This window comes from Myotis davidii, unplaced genomic scaffold (genome assembly GCF_000327345.1).
Source record: "Myotis davidii unplaced genomic scaffold, ASM32734v1 scaffold290, whole genome shotgun sequence".
NCBI classification, from domain to species: domain Eukaryota; kingdom Metazoa; phylum Chordata; class Mammalia; order Chiroptera; family Vespertilionidae; genus Myotis; species Myotis davidii.
This window is the reverse complement of record NW_006285049.1, coordinates 150,272-170,795: the sequence shown is the minus strand read 5'-3', so window position 1 is coordinate 170,795 and position 20,524 is coordinate 150,272. Positions and strand designations below refer to the sequence as shown.

At 39.2% G+C, this 20,524-nt stretch overlaps 1 protein-coding gene across 1 annotated transcript in view; it reads right to left on the bottom strand.

Annotated features, from left to right (window-relative positions):
- The window catches only part of LIMA1 (LIM domain and actin binding 1), a 92,348-nt gene that overhangs the window by 12,429 nt on the left and 59,395 nt on the right, over positions 1-20,524 (bottom strand). The window contains exons 5-9 of the mRNA XM_015558563.1: positions 20,218-20,524; positions 9,221-9,305; positions 7,464-7,612; positions 4,238-4,345; positions 363-420 (exon numbers count right to left, since the gene is read on the bottom strand). The exon at positions 20,218-20,524 is cut by the window's right edge and continues 12 nt beyond it. Coding sequence (XP_015414049.1) covers positions 363-420; positions 4,238-4,345; positions 7,464-7,612; positions 9,221-9,305; positions 20,218-20,524 — 707 coding nt within the window. The remainder of the gene's footprint in view (positions 1-362; positions 421-4,237; positions 4,346-7,463; positions 7,613-9,220; positions 9,306-20,217) is intronic.

Below are 20,524 nucleotides of genomic sequence, written 5' to 3'. Positions count from 1 at the left end.
CAAGACATCACTGGTTCTATTCCCGGTCAGGACACATGCCTGGGTTGCTGGCTCAGTCCCCGGTATGGGGCTTGCAAGAGGCAGCAACCCATGTTTCTTTACCATTGATGTTTCTTTCTCTCTACCCTCTCCTTTCTTCTCTCTAAAATCCATAAAGACATATCTTTTTTAAGTGTTCAGTTTGCCCCAAGTTAGTAATATATAGTTGAATTTAACTTCTCCCTAAGCCATGAAATGTGTGAAGGGTATTCAAGCACGGCTCCTTAAAACCAGGGGAAAGATCCGATCGGCTGAATTTAATGTTACTTGCTCAGCACTGACAGCAATGGGGACACCCTCCAGATCTAAGAATGAATGCTTACGGGAGTCAACTTCAGCAGGCGAGGAACGGACTGCCAAGCTATTCTCAGCTGCAGAAACCTACAAAAAAAAAGAGGGGTGGGATTAAGAACCACATTAAAAATAAATGAGCAAGCTGCTGCTAGTGCCATAGAAACCTGCTGACTCCAGTCAGTCACTGGCTGCCTGGGGGAAATAACGGCCCCAGAACAGCTGAGCATTTAAACAAGAGGCAGCACAATGTCTTTTATGAGGATATTAACATGCCTCTCAATTACAGAGTAAGGCCAGAAGCAGACTGCACTCCACTGCCAAAACGCTGCATCATTTCTCTTTATAAAAGAACTTCTAAACCATATCTTTCGATTCTTAAAAAATAAAAAGGGTTGGGGTGGGGGGAGTGATGGCAAACAAACCCTCTATCACGGAGAGCAAAGCTCCTCACCATAAACCATAACTCACTCCAAGGCAAAATAAAGTCTTTACATATAGAAACTACTATTATTATTCTTTTAATTTTCCTAATTCCTTATTTTCCAACCAAATACATTCTGCTGACACAAGCTTGTTAGCACAGAGACTTTCTGATAGCTGTACAACAAATGCATCTAAAGCCAACCTCGGGTATTACCTTCAAGGTGAGTTTTCCTTTTTAATCCCAGTCTTAAAATAGCAGTGTTTAACAAGATGACAGATCTTCTGTGTGGGTGCATATTTCCCCTCAGAAACCATCAAAGTTAAATAAAGAACTTTCTACTAGCGTTCTCTGTCCTTTCTCCTGGTCCCTAGCCTTCCTGGTGTCTTTGTCCACACTCAAAATAATGAGGGGTCAGTAGAGACCGAATATGTGCTCTTTCTGTAATAGTTCTTTCACTCAGATGTCAGGGACTTTAAGTGTGATACTAAGAGTTTATACCAGGCTGCCTAACGTACTGAATACATTTCTGATGATAAAATATTGGACATTAAATTGTTGCCTGACTGCACCTGAATTTCAGCATGGTTGGTTCTTCCCCACAACTCACTTTTCATTACAGGAATTCTGACATGGTATAAAGTGAACCAGTATAATAACAGCCAATATTTACTGAGTGTTTACTATGCTCGCTGAAATGATCACCTTACATGCATTATTTCATTTAATGATATGAAATAAAATTTCTGAAAGTCATGCATGGCCATAAAAAGCTCTTCAATTCTTGCTAATTAGTGGGTATATCTATCCCAGGGTGTTCTTCTTTTCTCCTCTAATTTGGTCACCTTGAACCTAAAAGGTAAAGCTAATGCCAATCATGACATCATTGCACATGTCCAACCCAGATGACTTCACTGCAGGAATAGCCAGGAGAGAGCACATGAGAATTTGCTCAAACATTTCATTAAAGGAAAGTACAAATCCATTCACAGGACAAGAAAGGGAAGGACAATACCTTTACAAAATATTCTATTTGAGGCAAGTTTGCCCTAGCACTAATGTCCTTTTGGAACAAATCAAAGTTCAAATAGTTCTTAGGTATTGGTTAACAAAAAGTAGACAAACAACCAAAGGGATAGCTGAGGCTCTGAAAAATGTTATGAATTTTATGATCCCACAGTGTGTGCTTGAAGATGATGCCCTATCTTTAACACCTTTCTTTCCCACCCACTCCACAATTCGTTATTCAGTTGCACTGAAGCTCTTTTAAGTTATAATGAAAATGTTCTGATCCTCCAGTTTCAGAGTTCCAGCTCAGAGTTCCAGTTTCAAACCAGCATGAATCCAATCAAGAAGAAAACATGAAATTGGATATAGGGACAATCCATGTATTATTTTCCAGAGGATCATTTCTCAAACTATGCTCCTAGGGTACACTGGGGGATTTCAATGCTGGGAATATTTTTCTTTTAAGTGTCATTTTTATAAGCTATAAAAAATATTCCAAATATATTCGTTATTCTTAAGACATAATCTTCCACTTAAAAAATGAGAAACCCAGGCAGCCTTATGAGAGAACTCGCTTGATACAGGACATGTGACTCATGTGACCGATGCCTGAGCCCACTGTTGCAAGGATGTATGTAATTTATTTGGTAATTTTATGATTATGAAACACATTACTGCCATGTATTTTGTCTTATTATTTCAACATATATTTGTAAAGTGATTTAATTTTTCTAAATTTTTTTTCCTGTTCTATTTATGATTCAACTTATGTAGCCATTAATCTGAGACCATTTTTCTGTGTGACTACTTTGGTCCAACCAAGTGTGTAGTGTATTTCATGAGTTCCTGTCAGTGTTCTGTCAATATAGCAAACTTTAGAGGGCCCAACCGATGTGGCTCAGTGGTTGAGTATCAACCTATGAACCAGGTCACGGTTCAATTTCTAGTCAGGACACATGCACAGGTTGTGGCCTCCATCCCCAGTGGGGGGCGTGCAGGAAGCAGCCAATCAATGATTCTCATATTTAATGTTTCTATCTTTCTCCCTCTCCCTTCCTCTCTGAAATCAATAAAAATATATTTAAAAAATAACGTCTGTTAGAATGAAATAAGTTTGAGAACAATTTAAAGATATCTTCACCTTTTGGACGAATGGCTTCAAGGTGTCAATATGTATAACAGAAACAATGGTTTTTCTCCTAAGATTAATCACTGTAATAGATTTGAAAGCTCTTTCTCCTTAGCTAACTTAACATTTCACTATCATATAGACCAGTGGTTCTCAACCTTCTGGCCCTTTATACAGTTAGTTCCTCATGTTGTGACCCAACCATAAGATTATTTTCATTGCTACTTCATAACTGTAATGTTGCTACTGTTATGAATCGTAATGTAAATATCTGATATACAGGATGGTGTTAAGCGACCCCTGTGAAAGGGTCATTCAACCGCCAAAGGGGTCGTGACCCACAGGTTGAGAACTGCTGATATAAACCAAAAGATAAAAGAGATTGGGTAATGGATTAGAAAAGAAAATGATAAATTCACCTGACAGTCATATTGTTACTTACTCCAACTAAGCCATTCATTAACAATAAATGCATAAAATACAAATCTAATTTGCTTAAAATCCGACACTAGCTTTCCACCACTGCAGGGCTACATCCCAAACTCTTAAGGGTAGCATACAAAGCTCTTTAAGACCCACTCTGGCCCTCTCCCTCCACCTGTCTCTCACCATGGACTGTATGTACCGCCCTGCTCAGCCAAGTCATCTTAGTTTAGATCTCCAATTAACAACCTCTGTTATGTCTGGAATACCCTTCTCTTTCTTTACTCAAACTTCTCCTCATTCACTTTGCCTATTTCCACACATTTTTCAGGACTTGGCTCAGACATGACCTTCCTGAGGAAGTTAGGGCAAATGTCCTTAGTCTCAGCTTCCACAGCTCTGAATAGCCCTCTCACAGCAGAGGTCAAACTGTTTTATGATGGCCAACCTGTTACTCATCTCCCTTCTACTGTTAGCTTCCTTGCAGATAAAGACCACATAGAATGGTATGTTCATATTTAGTTTTTCAGCTGAGCATTTCCTATGCTTAGCATAGTGCCTACCTTTCAAAATACTGAAAGAATGAAATTTTATTGCATAAAATGAGTTAATATACAAATACTTTGAAAGATAATATTTCTAATCAAAACAGATTTAAAAAAATCACTTTAGCTCTATGCCCTCTGAGCATTTGCTGAGCAAAAGAATTTTCCAGTGAAGGTTCATTATTTGGTCAGCTATAAGTTGCAGAGCTCCCCAACCAAAATTATGTGACCTGCAAAAACAACAATCTGTCTTGGCAGCTGTTACCAAATTCCCAGACACTCTACAGCCCAGAGTTAGAGTGGTTGGTTTCTAATTTTAAGCATCTAATTTAGAGCACATGCTTCTTTGGCAACTGGACATCAGACTTTTGAACCCACCTTTTCTCCATCTTGATGGGAGATACAGACCTCGGGACCCGGGGGCACATTCTCCTTTTGTTCCAACTTATGAATTTTGATTTCACTGCCATTGGCTCTCAATTCATTCTAGAAAATAAAAATAGTCTGTGAATTATTTTTTAATTCTCAAAATAATAAAATGAATTCTCACTATTCTCTTCACAGCACATCTATTAAGTAAACTTGGAATGTGAAAATAAATTTCTTTTAAGAGGCCTCAGGTCAAATCAACCCCTTAATGCTCACAAGCAAAACCCACTGACTTGTGAAACGACAAAAGCAGCTTTGTGGACACATCCCTCAGAGTTAAATATCTGTACACTATTCTAAAACCGGATGCTCATTAGAACATACACACATCAACACAGACACACACAGACCACCCCCAGCATACAATGTTCTTGTGATTCACTCTTCTAGCAGCAGAGCTTGTGGGAATGCAAAGCTTGTGAGTTTTATCAGAAAAGACCATTCTGGAGCAGGGAAAGGAGATGCCAAGTGCCAATAATTAAGAAAATATACTGACCATATATATAAATATGCCCGGCCTGGAAAGAGAGACAGGGATGATGTATACATATGAAAACAAATTATATTTAATGATAACTATAAACAACCTTTTTTTAAGTGAGACTTTCAAAAAACATGTTTTTTTATATAAAATTCATACATTGTACTAAAGACATACCTTATTCTACAACTCATAACAGAGTCTCAACATACCAAGCAGGCATTAATCTATAATAGGATTAAGCATAATCAAATTTTTTCCCTTGCAAAGAACATATTAAATTTTAAAATTTAATATGAAATTAAATATTAAAATTAACTTTATATATTAGATCCAAAATTAATATAGAGGTAGATAATTATGGACATTTCCTATCATTAGTCTGCTAGAAATTTAGTACCTTTCTGTTCTCTGTGATTCTGTAGGCATGGGGAGAAAACATAATTATGGCCACAGGGCCAATGAAGGGAGTGTGAGTGTGACTGACTTAATCAGATGTGGAATTCCAAGTTAAGGCACACATTTTGGGGGTGCATCTATAGGGAGGAGCTGGCAGCCAGTGCTGCAGAAGACAGTAGTACAACAGTCCAACCACTCATTCCTGACCCCATCTCAGAGCCCAAAATCACTGCCATAGGGTGTGTGCCTTGTTACAACCATCCTCTGCAGGGGGCCTGAGAAATTCTTTGGGGATGAGATAAAATGTACTTTTTACAAGAATTCCTAAAGCATTTCAACTCTTAAAAGTTTCAGAGATGGAGATTGCAATTTAGAAACTCTATTAGGAGTTTTTAAAAAAAGGTCACTGAACAGGTTTTTCCACTTAGGGAGTCACTTGGACGGAATGTTTATAGCAGCAGGGCACTGAGAAGCAGCAAAATCCTGTAACAAGAGGGAATAGAGCTGCACAGATCACTGATTTGCTGTATCTCCTGGCCTGCCTTCTCAGAGAAGTCTAAGTTTGCTCATTTTTCACTCATTATTGATTTATACACATCTCTTCTTAAAATTACAGTGAAAAATCAAGATGAAATCATTCATTGCCCTGAGACTTAACCCACCAATAAATACTACTAGAGAATGCATACTTAGTAATGTGGGAAAAAGAAGGCTCAACTCCTGAAATACACCTTACAGTTTCTAATAAGCACCAGTTTCAATCTGGCTGGGAACAAATAAAATTCAATACTAATCTTCCAACTTTGTTAAAAAATAGGACATCAAGAAATTAATGGCCCTAGCCAGTTTGGCCCAGTGGATAGAGCGTAGGCTTGCGGACTGAAGAGTCCCGGGTTTGATTCCGGATTGCGGACTCGATCCCCAGTAGGGAGCTTGCAGGAGGCAGCCGATCAATGATTCTCTTTCATCATTGATGTTTCTCTCTCTCTCTCTCTCTCTCTCCCTCTCCCTTCTTCTCTGAAATAAAATGTAATTTTTTTAAAAAAAATAAGAAATTAATGGATTGTAATTTGAAATCTTGGAACAAATATTTGAAAGATACATATATAGGTATGTGTACATGTGTATATATGCATGTGTACATATGAATAAATGGCATTTAAAAGGCAACTTCAGCCGAAACCGGTTTGGCTCAGTGGATAGAGCATCGGCCTGCGGACTGAAGGGTCCCAGGTTCGATTCCGGTCAAGGGCATGTACCTGGGTTGCGGGCACATCCCCAGTAGGGAGTGTGCAGGAGGCGGCTGATCGATGTTTCTCTCTCATCGATGTTTCTAACTCTCTATCTCTCTCTCTTCCTCTCTGTGAAAAATCAATAAAATATATTTAAAAAAAAAAAAAATAAAATAAAAGGCAACTTCAATTAAGCAGTGCCATAGTGGCATCCTGCCAGTTAAGCCTAGGTAAGTATAAAAATAGAAAAACTCCCCATTTTATTTAGAAGACCAACTTTTTGTTCTTATTGAGCACATCATCTTGTCATTTCTCTCCCCTTTTCCCATTCACTATTCTAATTTTTTTAAGAAAATCATTACATCGCAAGGAGTAAAGATTAAGTAGGCTGTATACTATACAATTTCATTTATAAGAAATATCTGGAATAGGCAAGTCCATGAAGACAGAAAGTAAATTAGTGGCTGCTGGGGGAATTGGAAGTGATTGCACAGGCATGGGGTTTCTTTTTGGGATGATGGAAATGTTCTGGAATTAGACAGTGGGGATGGTTGCACAACCTTGTGAATATACTAAAAATTACTGAGCTGTTATACTTTAAAATGGTGGTTTTTATGTCATATGAATTATATATCAGTAAAAACTTGCAAAAAACCCACTCATATTAATGTCAAATATATCTCCACTATTTGCCCTTTCTTTCCTCCAAAAGCAGAAATAAAAATAGATGTTTCTGTAAAAACTAATAAAATAGTTCTTTAACAACAAGATTAAGCAGAAGAGACAGAAAAACTCTATGACATTACTGAATGATAACATCATACAAAAAATGAGTGGGATGGGAATGAGGCCTAGGAAAGCAAAGACAGGATAGAACATGGTAGGGATGGAAATAAAGCTAGGGTAGGATCTCTGTGAAAAGGGTTTGGGGGCTTGGAGGACGAGGGAAGGAGCCAGGGCTCACAAGTCAGGGTCTGGTGACATTTCTAGTTCCTGTGCTCAGTGACCATTTGCTGGATTAAGGAATGAATGAATGAATGAATGAATGATGCAGAACACATACTGTGTAGTTGGTGGAACTGCTTTGTTTGGACACAGCTGCCTGGTACTTGGCCATTCGATCCTTTATGGAGGTTTCTGACAGGCGCGGGATCTCCAGGTTTCGCCTAGTCTCACTTTTCTCCAAATTGAATGCAGAAGTTGACACTTGACCTGGAAGTATGCAAAAAGATGCTTTATTAGAAGATAAAATATGACTGTAGTGGTTTCAAGATTCTCAATTTGGGGCTATTGTCATGTAATGGAATAAATTTCTTCTATTTACCCTTATATGCCCTTCAAAACATAATAATTCCACCCTTAAGGTGTTTTATTACCACTGGTAGTACAGATAACCCATCTTTAAACAAAATTTTTTTATTATTGACTTTAGGGAGAGAGAGAGAGAAAGAGAGAAACATCAATTTGTTATTCCACTTTTATTTATACATTCATTGGTTGATTCTTGTAGGTGCCCTGACTGGGGATCAAACCCCACAACCTTGGTGTATGGGGACAATTCTCTAACCAACTGAGTTATCTGGCCAGGGATCAGGATAACCAATTTTGATACTGCCCATCCATGAGAGCCCCTCAAGCCTCAAATGACCATGAGCCAGAATTCTCTGTAGCACTTCCCTTGGAATCCTGCAAAGGTAACAGATGTTTACCACAGGTTACCACTAACAAGGATAAATTAAAAACACAGAGAAGCTGTTTGTGGAGAGCAATGACATTTGGGAATGGCTTATATTGATACTGTTGTAATTTAATCTAATTATTAATTAGCAGGAAAGGAACAAAGGGAAGGCCAAATATTATACTCATTTGTACAGTCTTGCCAGGAAGCTGCAGTTCAAATGCATGCCCAGTCAAGTCTGGGTGATAAAGGAAAGGTTCTTGTCTGTCAGTCACACTTGGGAACAGATCATTGGCCAGAGTAGTGTAGCCGGAGCAAGCCTGGGAAGACTTGGGATAGCTAAGCTCCTAAAAAAAGGAGTTCACTGTCTTGGTTTACACTCTTTTTTAAAAAAAATAATTTTTTATATTGATTTCAGAGAGGAAGGAAGAGGAAGCGAGAGATAGAAACATTAATGAGAGAAGAGTCATTGATTGGCTGCCTCCTGCATGCCCCACACTGGGGATCAAGCCCGAAACTTGGGCATGTGCCCCAACCAGGAATCTGTGACCTCCTGCTTCACAGGGTCAACTTTCAACCACTGCCCAGCCCTTGCTGGCCAGGCTTGGTTCACACTCTTGCCTCTTGCTTGCTAGTGTTTAACTCCTGCCTTGCGGGACTCTAACACTCCTGCATTCGCTGACATGGCCACCACAAAATGGACTGATGCATTGCAACTAGCCTGATGCTAATCCGCACCCAATTCCACCAGGGAAAGGAAACTTTGGACACTGGCTTTGCTTCTAGCTCTACTGAATCCCCAGCTGCACGTCTTCCATGACTGGATTAAGGGAAATGGAACTTTGGAAACCCAAGGACATAATTACATGCAAATAAAAGTCACTCATCCTCCCATGCAAGTCTCAGAAAATTATTTTTCTAAGTATTATAAGTACGCAGCACCCAATGGGGAAAGGGATACCTCACTCCCGCTAGCAATGGAGAAAGACAACCCATGCATCTCTCCATAACAGTATCTAACAGATAGACTCCCATTTAATTTGTACCACTCTTCCTTCAAAAGCATTGGTGTTGAGGCCAAAAGATACTGTTTACTGAAGTGTACTTCCCAGAGAATGTCATGCACATGGAACTCTGCTTACCTGACCCTATTTCCAAATCATCCAGAGAATAGCTGTTTTCAGAGATCTTCCTTCCACCTGCACTTCGGCTTTGGGTCCGAAGAATCTGTTTGGAAAACAAAACCAAGCAATAAATTTTGATAGAAGATGGGAAATCTTGATGCAATGTTCAAAAAGAAGGACTGCAAATCTCCTTTATAAATAAAAATCCAGAAGAGATTAAATTTTATATTTGTTTGTATATTCCACAGGATATATTTTCCATATTATCAGTATCAAGCACTACATGTTCACAAGTGCCCAGGGAAAAATAAGTTAACTCTATCAAGGTTATATCTCTCTGCTAATGATCATTACCTAACCAACTTAACCAGAAAGCCTCGTAATTTAAACATCATTGAGGGGAATCGTCATGTCCCAGATGACAATGACATATGTCTCCAAAGTGCCAAGTCCTGACGGCAATATCTGCTGTTTCCCTTCCACGTCCTAGCTTATCTCTGCTGCTGCTACAGTGGATGGATTACTGATTACCTTTCTAACTGGCTCTTCTACCTTCCAATCAAGTCTCTATGATGCTGCCATTATCCCAAGTAATACAAAGCAATTATCCCCAAATATAATTTATGTTACTCTCCTGTTCAAAATTCTTTTAAAAAATATTTTTATTGATTTCAGAGAGGGAGGTGGGGGGAGCGGAGAGAGAGAGAGAAAGAGAGAGAGAGAGAGAGAGAGAGAAACATACATCAGTGATAAGAGAGAAGCATGGATCAGCTGCCTCCTACACACCCCCTACTGGGGATCAAGCCCACAACCAGGGCATGTGCCCCGACAGGGAATCGAACTGTGACTTTCTGGTTCATAGGTTGATGCTCAACCACTGAGCCATGCCGGCCAGGCCTGTTTAAAATTCTTTAAGGATTCCTGATCACTCCTTGAATTAAATCTAAAGTGTTTAGTATGTCACAGAAGACCAGTTCTAGATCTGGCCCCTACCTACCCTTTCTGGGTATATCCTCTTCCTCACCCTTTACCCTCCAGGAAAAGCAAACTGTTGTGAAGTCCATGATATTGTAAGTTAGTTCCTTCTACCTGGATTATCGTTTTATCCTTCTGTTGTCTAGCAAATGCTTGTTCCTTTAAGACTCTGTAAACTAAGCAACTTTCTCTCTATGAAGTCTGTCCTACCTGTCCTACATAAATAAATCTAAGTAGTTTTTTCTCTGTACCCAAGGACCTGGTTACACTGCCATGACAATGCTTATCAAACTGCTGTGTGTTCCTCTACTGGACTGGAAGCTTACTGAGGGCAAGAGACTATGCTTTTTTTAAAAAATAGAAAAGTGAATGATACACGTTTTTTTTTGAGTAAAGTATTTTGTGATTCCTGTAAATCACTATATTTCTATCTCTCCTATCTAAGGTAGATCTCTAATTAAAATTATAAATTATAATTTTTAAGCCTGGAAAAGTGACTCAACAGAAAGGCACAGAATGTTTCCATAGCATGCAGCATGTCATGTTTATTCAGATTGTAATGAGAGCCTTCAACCACATCCTATCATTTACATCTCAAGATAACATGAAGTAGAAAAGATAACTGAAATCCAGTATAACAGATCAGACTTAGTACCCTTTTGAATTCTACATTAGTAAATAGCTATTAAACCTCTAAGTTCAATGGATTAATTAACTCAACAATAAAGTTTAAGACTGAACTATCAGTTATTTTAAGACCCCCCCTCACACCCCCCTGTAAAAAAACATACCACTTCCGAAGTCAGAGCCAAGGATTGGTTTGCTTGTACCATACCAAAAAGAATATAGTTTCTTGCAAATTCAATATACAATTAATATAATTTACCTCAAATAAGCTTTGCTATTTACATTGTTAGTTGAATCTTTTTTAAAATAAAAATATTTTTATTGACTTCAGAGAGGAAGAGAGAGGGAGACAGAAACATCAATGATGAGACTCATTGATCTGCTGCCTCCTGCACACCCCCTACTGGGGATTGAGCCCACAACCCAGGCAAGTGCCCTGACTGGGAACCAAATGGTGACATCCTGGTTCATAGGTTAACACTCAACCACTGAGCCACACTGGCTGGGCTAGTTGAATCTATTTTATTTTTATGAGTTTGATTGAGCCAAAACAGATGACATATGCCTGAGAGCAAAATATCAAATGCTCCCTGAATCTATCCTATCTAATAATAGACAAATACGGTAATTGACCATACCTTTGCTATGCCTCCCATTGGCTAATCATCACAATATGCAAATTAACTGCCAACAAAGATAGCGGCTAATTTGCATAATGCAGGCAGGGTGGGTCAGCTTGAGCCGCCATCCAGGCCCCTTTGTGCCGCCTAAGCCCCGCCGCCAGCTGGGACTCCTGTGTGTGGCCCTGGGCGGCGGGACCCCCGTGTGCATTCCTGGGTGGGCGGGCTTCCTCTCCTGAGGGGTTCCAGATTGTGAGAGGGCACAAGTAGAGCTGAGGGACACCCTCCTCCAGTGCACAAATTTTTGTGCACCGGGCCTCTAGTTTTTAATAAAAACCAAGATAAGCTGTAGCAACTCTAACTTTGCCACATTATACTCAGGTCAGCTGCATCATTAATCACATCCACGTAACTCATATGATGCAACCTACTGTTGCCCCGGGAGCAGCCCCCAATCTGGAAATGAATATCACTTACCAAAGGGAAAAGATAAATTTGGCAGGATACCCTCCCATACATATATTTTCCTGTTTTCAAAACATTTCTCATTTGCAGATAATTAAAGTAAAGGACATTCTAAAGATGTATCACAAATGCTGCTGCACTGTAAGATGATCACTATAAAAATTAAAATTTTCAAGGCTCAAAAAGAGAGAAAGCCTGAAAATACACTTACTTTTTTAAACTGAAAGGAAATAAGTTCTGCATTCTTTTTTTTTTTTAAACATATTTTATTGATTTTTTACAGAGAGGAAGGGAGAGAGATAGAGAGTCAGAAACATCGATGAGAGAGAAACATTGATCAGCTGCCTCCTGCACATCTCCTACTGGGGATGTGCGCGCAACCCATGTACATGCCCTTGACCGGAATTGAACCTGGGACCTTTCAGTCCGCAGGCCGACGCTCTATCCACTGAGCCAAACCGGTTTCGGCAAGTTCTGCATTCTTAATACTAGAGCAATATTTCAAATACTTACATCCTGTCAAGGTAAAGTTCCAGTACAATTCAAAGAGTTTGTGGCCTGGCTGGCATGGTTGATCATCGACCTATAGACCAGGAAATCACGGTTTGATTTCCTGGTTAGGGTACATACTCAGGTTGCAGACTCAATTCCCAGTAGGGGACATGCAGGAGGCAGCCGATCAATGGTTCTCTCTTATCATTAATGTTTCTATCTCTCTCTCCTTCTCCCTTCCTCTCTGAAATCAATAAAAATATATTTTTTTAAAAACCAAAGAGTATGTGTTACATTCGTAATCTGCTGAGTGTTCAGTTTTCTGTCTGTACTTACAGTCACATGGGAGGCCCTGCACTGGTGTTACCGGGAGCAAGGCCATTTAGAACCAGTTCATACGCCCTGCCAGGGCTGAGCCTTTCCTTGGTTTTAAATGCATAAAATTTCCAGTCTTTGTTAGCTTTTCATTTAAATCTTTGGGTTAAATAAAGAGCCTTTAGGAAAAAGAAAAGCCTTCTGGCTCATGAGGGTATCAATACCTTAGTATCTTTTTTCAAGTACTAAAAAAGGGACTGTGCAAAGCTATTTGGCCTTAGAGAAAAACAGAAATGTCTCTGGAAATCCAAGTTACACTGACACTGGTTCTGAGGAGGAATACAGATCTGAGGCTGCTTTTAATGAGATCCCAGGTGAAGCACTAAGCATTTCCTAAATGCCTTTTCACCTCCAAACCACTCAAATATCCAGAATAACAAATGCAATTCAAATGCATTTGCTATGGATTTTATGACCCTCGTTTTAAAAGTGGTCATCTGAAGCACAGGAAGAAGGAGGGGTTTCCTCCAGTATTTCTCAAGGAAGTAGAGGAACAAAGAAAAAAACAGGAATTGTGACACAGAAACACTCTTCTGTAACACATTTGTTCGCATTCAGCCCTTTTTATTCAGACATTTGAGGGAGCCTTAACCATCAAAATCTGTTAAGAAAAGACAAGACACTTGAAGACTCTCTGGAATTTCCTACGGTTTGACCTACCCCCACCCCACTTGTCCTCCTTCCTGTCAGCTGACTGCAGTAACTCTATGTAAACATTCTCCGTGAATCCATAAACACATCAAATCCGTGTACAAATAACAGCATAAGAGTTTGGAGTTTTTAGCCAATGGTCCGTGGAATTCCTTTTCTCTGGATTTTTTTTTTTTTTAAGAAATAAAATGTTAGGTCCCAAACGTCAAGTAAAAAGCAGATTTCCTGTCCCCTCCACCCTATTTTCAGAAAAAGTTCTCTTTAAAAGTTGATTTTTCAACACCTTAATTTACTAATAGGCTCCTACCTCTCTCAGCCACTTCCTTCAACCTTTCAGCTTTGACCTTCCTGCAGACTCTCATCCCTCCAAAGTCAAGGGTGGAGGAAGGATATCTTTTAGGGAAAAATGAGACTTTGCTGAACTATGAATGGTTATCAGAGGGTATAGATAAAACCTGGCCTTAACTTCTCAAAGTACTGTGAGATAAACATTGCCTTCTCCAAGGACCTTCTTAGAAAAAAGAGACCTAATTTAAATAAAAGAACACATAGAGAAGGAGCACTCATCTCCAGTGGAGGGATTTCTCTCCATTTTCTGTATTTCTAAGCATTCTACAAAAATTATGTGTTACTCTTACAATTAGAAAAAAAAGAAAAGGAAGGAGAGGTAATACTTCATACCTACTTTTTAAATGTCTTTATTGATTTTAGAGAGGAAAGGAGAGGGAGAGAAACATTGATCAGCTGCCTCAGCATGCACCCTGACGAGGACTGAACCCACAAGATGCACGTGTGCCCTGACCAGGATGATCCCCTGACTGGCGACCCTTGGGTACATGGGACAACACTCAACCAACACCAGCATTACTTCATACTTATTAAATTAATATAAACAGATAAAAATGGTAAAACCAATCTGATGAGGTGCTGGATAATTGACTATGTCCTCAGATTGTGCTACGGATGTTATAATATAGTCTTTGAGAACAAGCTGAAAATATATAAGAAGAATATTTAATAAATTATATTTTTTGATCATGATAACATTCCAAATAACTAAAACAAAATGTTTCTGCTAAGATGCTCAGAGCTGCTTCTTTTTTAAAAAATATACTTTACTGATTTTTTTACAGAGAGGAAGGGAGAAGAATAGAGAGTTAGAAACATCGGATCAGCTGCCTCCTGCACACTCCCCACTGGGGATGTGCCCGCAACCAAGGTACATGCCCTTGACCGGAATCAAACCCGGGACCCTTGAGTCCGTAGGCTGATGCTCTATCCACTGAGCCAAACCAGTTAGGGCGTGCTCAGAGTTTTTTATTAGGCTAAAAAAGAACCTAATTATTGGGGGCTGATTGAACAGTATAATGAAATACCATGTTGCCATAAAAGGATAACTACATGAACGAGAAAGATATACAGAAAGGTCTATATAAAAAAGGCCAAACAAACAGATAAAGCATCAGCATACAAAACAGTGAGTATACAGTGACTAAAACCATGTAAAAACTAGTTATGCGATGATAAAGATATTACTGTGCACAACTGATGATGGTTACTCTTTTCCTGGTTTACTTGGCTTTTTCTTCTCCTTTCTGGTTTCGTGTGTGTGTGTGTGTGTGTGTGTGTGTGTGTGTGTGTGAGAGAGAGAGAGAGAGAGAGAGAGAAATTGTTCAGATGACTACTTCATTTATATAAGAAAACCAAACCTCCCCAAACCATAAGCTTCTAACTTAAGAGTTTTAGTACAAATCTGCTGTATTATAATGTATTTCTTCTCTTCATTGCCCTCATGTTTTTTATTCAGTTAAGAGACTATAAAATGAGTGAATAGAAATGATAGAGAGCTAAATTCTTTGAGAATACAGCTCTTGATGTTTTCATTTCCTTAGATTTCAAAATTGTATAAGGCCATGGCCAGTTGCTTTTATCCAATAAACAGTTATTATAATATTCATGAAGATAGTGTAATATGGTAGAAAGGGTACTACACAATTTCAGTCCTTGTTCTGATATTAATCAGCCACAGGACATTGGGTATATCAGTTAAGCCTTCTGACCTTGGCTATTTCTATCTATAAAATATAGATTTTAATATCTTTACTGCCTCAGAGCAGTGAGCTGGATTACGAACATGATAGGTATTTCTCACACCTTGTAACTCATTGGTAAGTCAGAAGGCTAGAGGAAATGACTAATACATTCGTTTGGATGCACACCATGTCTAATCCAGGATTGAGCCCAATAGCAAGAAGACAAAGGTGGTAAATATTTGGGAGGCAAATGATGTCCTTCTGACCCCTCCAAACTCTAATGTAGCCAACATTGCTTAGAGAATGTTCCAGTTTGCTGCTATTACTTTTCAACATGTTTTATTGTAATGAAAACCAGTTAGAAACCAATTAAGTAGTTATTTGGCATGAAAGTAAGCAGAAAAGAGATGACTGGTCACCAGTTGGCACATCAAGGACAGCTATTTAGGGCAACAAACAGTGAAAAAGATCAGAATTCCTTGACTGGCACTTTTATACCTGGGTCATTATCATCTTACCACAAAAGACCAAACAGTTACTCAGTTACTAAGTAGGGATAAATAAAACTTCTTTATACTAGTATGAGGTCCTTATGAGAAATTATCCACTATACAGAGGTTATTCTTTATGTTTGAAATCACAGAAGATGTAAACTATTCAAGAGTGAATAATAATAAATCAGCAAAAATTTAGTTTTAATAAGATATACGAGAAAGATGGCATTGATAGAAAAACAAGGATAATTCTTGTGTTTATTTAACAAAAACCAGTTATCTGTACTTAAAGCACTAGCAATGTATCTAATGGAGGTAGGATGCTGGGTCAATTTAAGATTTATAATTCTCTGGTAGGCAAATTAAAGATATACTACCCTATACTAGGATGACCACTGTAATGATGAGTTTGTCAAATCCCTTTCTTCTCTTAGCCCATCTTAAAATTATGATTTAAAAATATGCAAATGATACTAATTACGAACATCCTCAAAACTGTATTCTTCTTGGAATTTAATTCCAAATAATTTACTTGAGACATTAAGAAAGCAGAAGAAAAAATCTTATTAAGATGACATTGCCGAAACCGGTTGGCTCAGTGGATAGAGTGTCGGCCTGCGGACTGAGGGGTCCCAGGTTCAATTCCGGTCAGGGGCATGTACCTGGGTTGCGGGCACATCCCCAGTGGGAGATGTGCAGGAGGCAGCTGATCGATGTTTCTCTCTCATCGATGTTTCTGACTCTCTGTCTCTCTCCCTTCCTCTCTGTAAAAAATCAATAAAATATATATATTTTTAAAAAAGATGACATTAAGTTGATAAAGGAACACATGCAATTATTAACCACGAAAAGAGAAGATAAAATGTCATGGGTACTTTTATAACAATGTAGAGATTCCCTATAGACACCTCCCATTCTTCAAGAAGGCAAATATAAAATGCTTCTTTGATGTAGATTATAGATTCGTTGGTTATAGATAAAATAGCTGATGACCACAGATCAGACTTTAGTTTACTTTCCTTATTTTCTCAAGGGCTTGCTCCACTACACCAACACATACACACTGGTATGTACCAGCATTATATAAAGCTACACAAAATACTCAGTGTCACTTCCAGGAACTTAGGAAAACCATAAAAATGTTGGACTGTTTGAAGAAGGACAGTTGTTCTCTCATATTAACAAGTGAAGTTTTGTTGGTTTTTTTTGATGGTAGCCATTCATATAATGATCCTGATAATAAGAGGAACAGAAATTCTAAGGGAAATTCATGAGTTCAGAGGTCTAAGGGGAGAGAAGTAGCAAAGAAGTGAAAAGGGGGTGGGACAAGGGAAATTTCCATGTTTATTTCAGCCAGTGTACTATTTTACCTTTGTAATGTAAAACAAGTTAACACAACTAAAATGTGACTAACTAGAAGAATTAAAATATACCATGAGGCCCTGGACGGGGTAGCTCTGTTGGTTATGTTGTAGGCGGACGAACATGAGCAGAGCAAGGACAATGGGCCAGGCACAGAAGGTCACCAGGGTGGAAAGCCCCAGGTGCCTAGCAAGGGACAATCAATTGTAGAGTAGGACTTTGCCCCGGGATGACTTTACTTCCTCTAGCATATTACTGGTCATGAGGTTTGGATCCCCTGACCTTTCCTCCCTAGAGATAACACCTAGGCCTCAGTTGTAACTCCAGGCCCAGATAAGTAACAAAACCAGCCAAGGCCGACCTCAGGACCAGCTGCATGGAATAACGACCCCCTGTCCTGGTGCCAGCCAATCAACCAGTGGAGACCACAACCCTGAATGGACACACCTGGAAATGTTCTATTAATATCTTCCCCTGGGACGTCCCCTAAAATCTCCACCCTTAAAACACTTAGGAGAGAGGACCCAGTCCCAGTGCCGCTCCCCCGCCCCCCTTCCCACGTTTCAATTAGCTTCCTCACTCCAAGATCCAAGGGCCCTTCCTTTACCTCTAGAACTTGTTTCCTAAACCTATTTCTTCGAGGAATTACTTTTTCTACTTCTGTAATTTATCCAATAAATATTCTCTTATAGTTTGGGTCTTGCTCTGAATTCTTTCCTAGCCAGAACCCAAGTACCGAGGTTGCTGAACCCAGTTTGGTCTGAGCCCACCTGTCAGGCACATGGTGCCTTTCCTGCCACCTACAACACAGCGTCCTCCAGATACACCAAGGTTGCAGTTCGATCCCTGGTCAGGGCACATACAAGAAAATCAGGGAATGCATGAATAAGTGGAACAACAAATTAATTAAATTGCCTTATCCTTATTAAAGCTGAAATTATGTTAACAATAACCATAATCTAGTTTCAAACTATTAGTTATTCCTTAGCCTAAAGTAGACAAAATTTTTAACAGTTTTACTGAAATATTAGACAAAACTTTTAAAAGTAATCTATACTGTTTCCAACATGGATAATGCTACTTATTTAGAAACAGCTAATAAAACCAAGGGCTGCTGTGTATTATACGCCCTGAGCAGTCCATTAAGTGACAAATGACTATTTATTCCAGAAGTTTAAAAAGGCACTTTAAAAAGTCTAATCTTAGGACAACCATCACCCCACCCCCAATCTTCCTAGACCGTTAGCTGCTCAGTGCCTATGAAATTGGGCTGGGGGCTCGCAGTTCTTTATATCAGGAATGTTTTCTCCACTCTGACCAGCCACAAAGAGACAGGCTTGCCATCTCTCAGCAGGCACTTAAGAGAAAAAAGTCTCTCACCAGATCCTTACACATAATCAGCATTTTTGTTTGCTGCAATCCCAGTCATTTCCCACCTTAGGCCAGTTTTGACATGCAGCAGCCTTTTGCACTGAACCTACATTGTGTGTGCTGGCATGACATCAGCTGTTCTGCCCCTTAGCAGGGTCTGCGAGGAGGAGACTTACAATGGCGCTTTGAGTCACAACAAAGCCCCTTCCTCTCTATTTAGGATTTCTGACATTTTTTTCCTTCCGTTTAAAATTCTTTTTCCCATTTAAATTTTAATTTTTTTTTTTTATTAAGACCATAAAGAAGAAAGAGGGAGTTGGCAGGCCGAGAGGACTACAAGTTGGGAAGGATGAGAGTTTAAGAAAAGTTGTAAAACTGCTTTGTGGTTACATCTCTTGCCAGCTGGTTTCAGTGTTAAAATGGAGCTAAAACTCATTTACAGAGCAGGGTTCTAGGTTTGAAAATCTTTAAAAATTCTTTCTACATTCTCAAATAGATGAGCCCTAAACACTCAAGAATATTCTAGGCAGGAAAGCTCCAGGAACTGTAAGTTATGGGAAGAAACTGACTAAGTCACCCCATATATAATTGAGGATTAGGATAGTTATCTAATTTTTATCTCAGAAAGAACGCTTCATACCATTACCACAAATACAGGGATTTGGGCCAAATATTTAGTTTTAAAAATTCAGCATTCCCATCTAGATGGAATCTAAAGTAAATGATGGCTTTGCTACCCATCATATCTGTTTATTTCATTATAATGACTGTTATAACAAACCATCCTCGTGTACAAAGCCAGATATGCAGGAAAGTATGAGAAAACTGGAAAAATTTACCAGTTCTGCAGCCCTTGGATTGTGTTATAAGTCACCAGCATATGTAACTCATTTTCTAGTTAAGTAATTCCCTCTGGGGACCTGGTCTGCAATCCACACGAAGGATCAAATTTCATTAACAGTTGTAGGAAAATGCAACCCTGTGCATTTGCAAGTCAAAAATCCTGAAGGCTACAGCTAGTCTGGCTATCTTCATTGATTTTTCCTGGGAGAGGATTTTAGCTGATAGAAAACATTTGTTGGAAGGCACAGATGAGGAAGTTGAGAAGAGGAGAAAGGATTCAGCTAGCAGAGACAACTAAGCCTCAGTCTTAACGTTAAACTCTGGCCCTAACACTCAGCCTGCAGCTGTGTCCAAGAGAACACTTCAGCAGTAATTCCACCCCCCAAACCGACAAATGACAAAAGACACAGGAAGACAAATTAAAAGGGCAAGCTTACAAAAACACAAAATCACATTGACATCAAACTCTCTTCCTTTCTAGACATCAACCTGAAGCCCTGTGTGAGCTTGATTTCACAAGAAATTGGGTGGGAACCTCACAAATCTTACCATCTATGCAAATAATTCAAAATTTTTAATTAACTCACTGAACTTGATTCAAGACTTACAGACCACATGCTCCACACTATTCAAACTGTCTGGATTAGAAAACCAGCTTTGCTTATGTGAAGCGATTGTATCAAGTTTTAAATGCTCCCAGTCCTTACCTTGGTTTGAGATGGTTCGCCTTTCTCAAACATCATCTTAAGCCTGTTCAGCGGGACATTATATTTCTCTATTTTGTTTGTAGCTTCTGTATTTTCACTGATTTCGGGCTTTCCCACTTCATGCCTGGATTCTCCCACTAGACAGTTTTCCATTTTGTGCCTTCCTGTTGAGTGGTCTTTTAGAGGTTCACTGTCCTCCATGCGGTGATACGGATCCTGAATATGGGCTTCAGCAGGTGATCCAAGTCTAGTTCTGGGACGGACTTGTTCCTCTCGGCTAGCTTCGGCCCCAGAGGCAGAGCTGCTC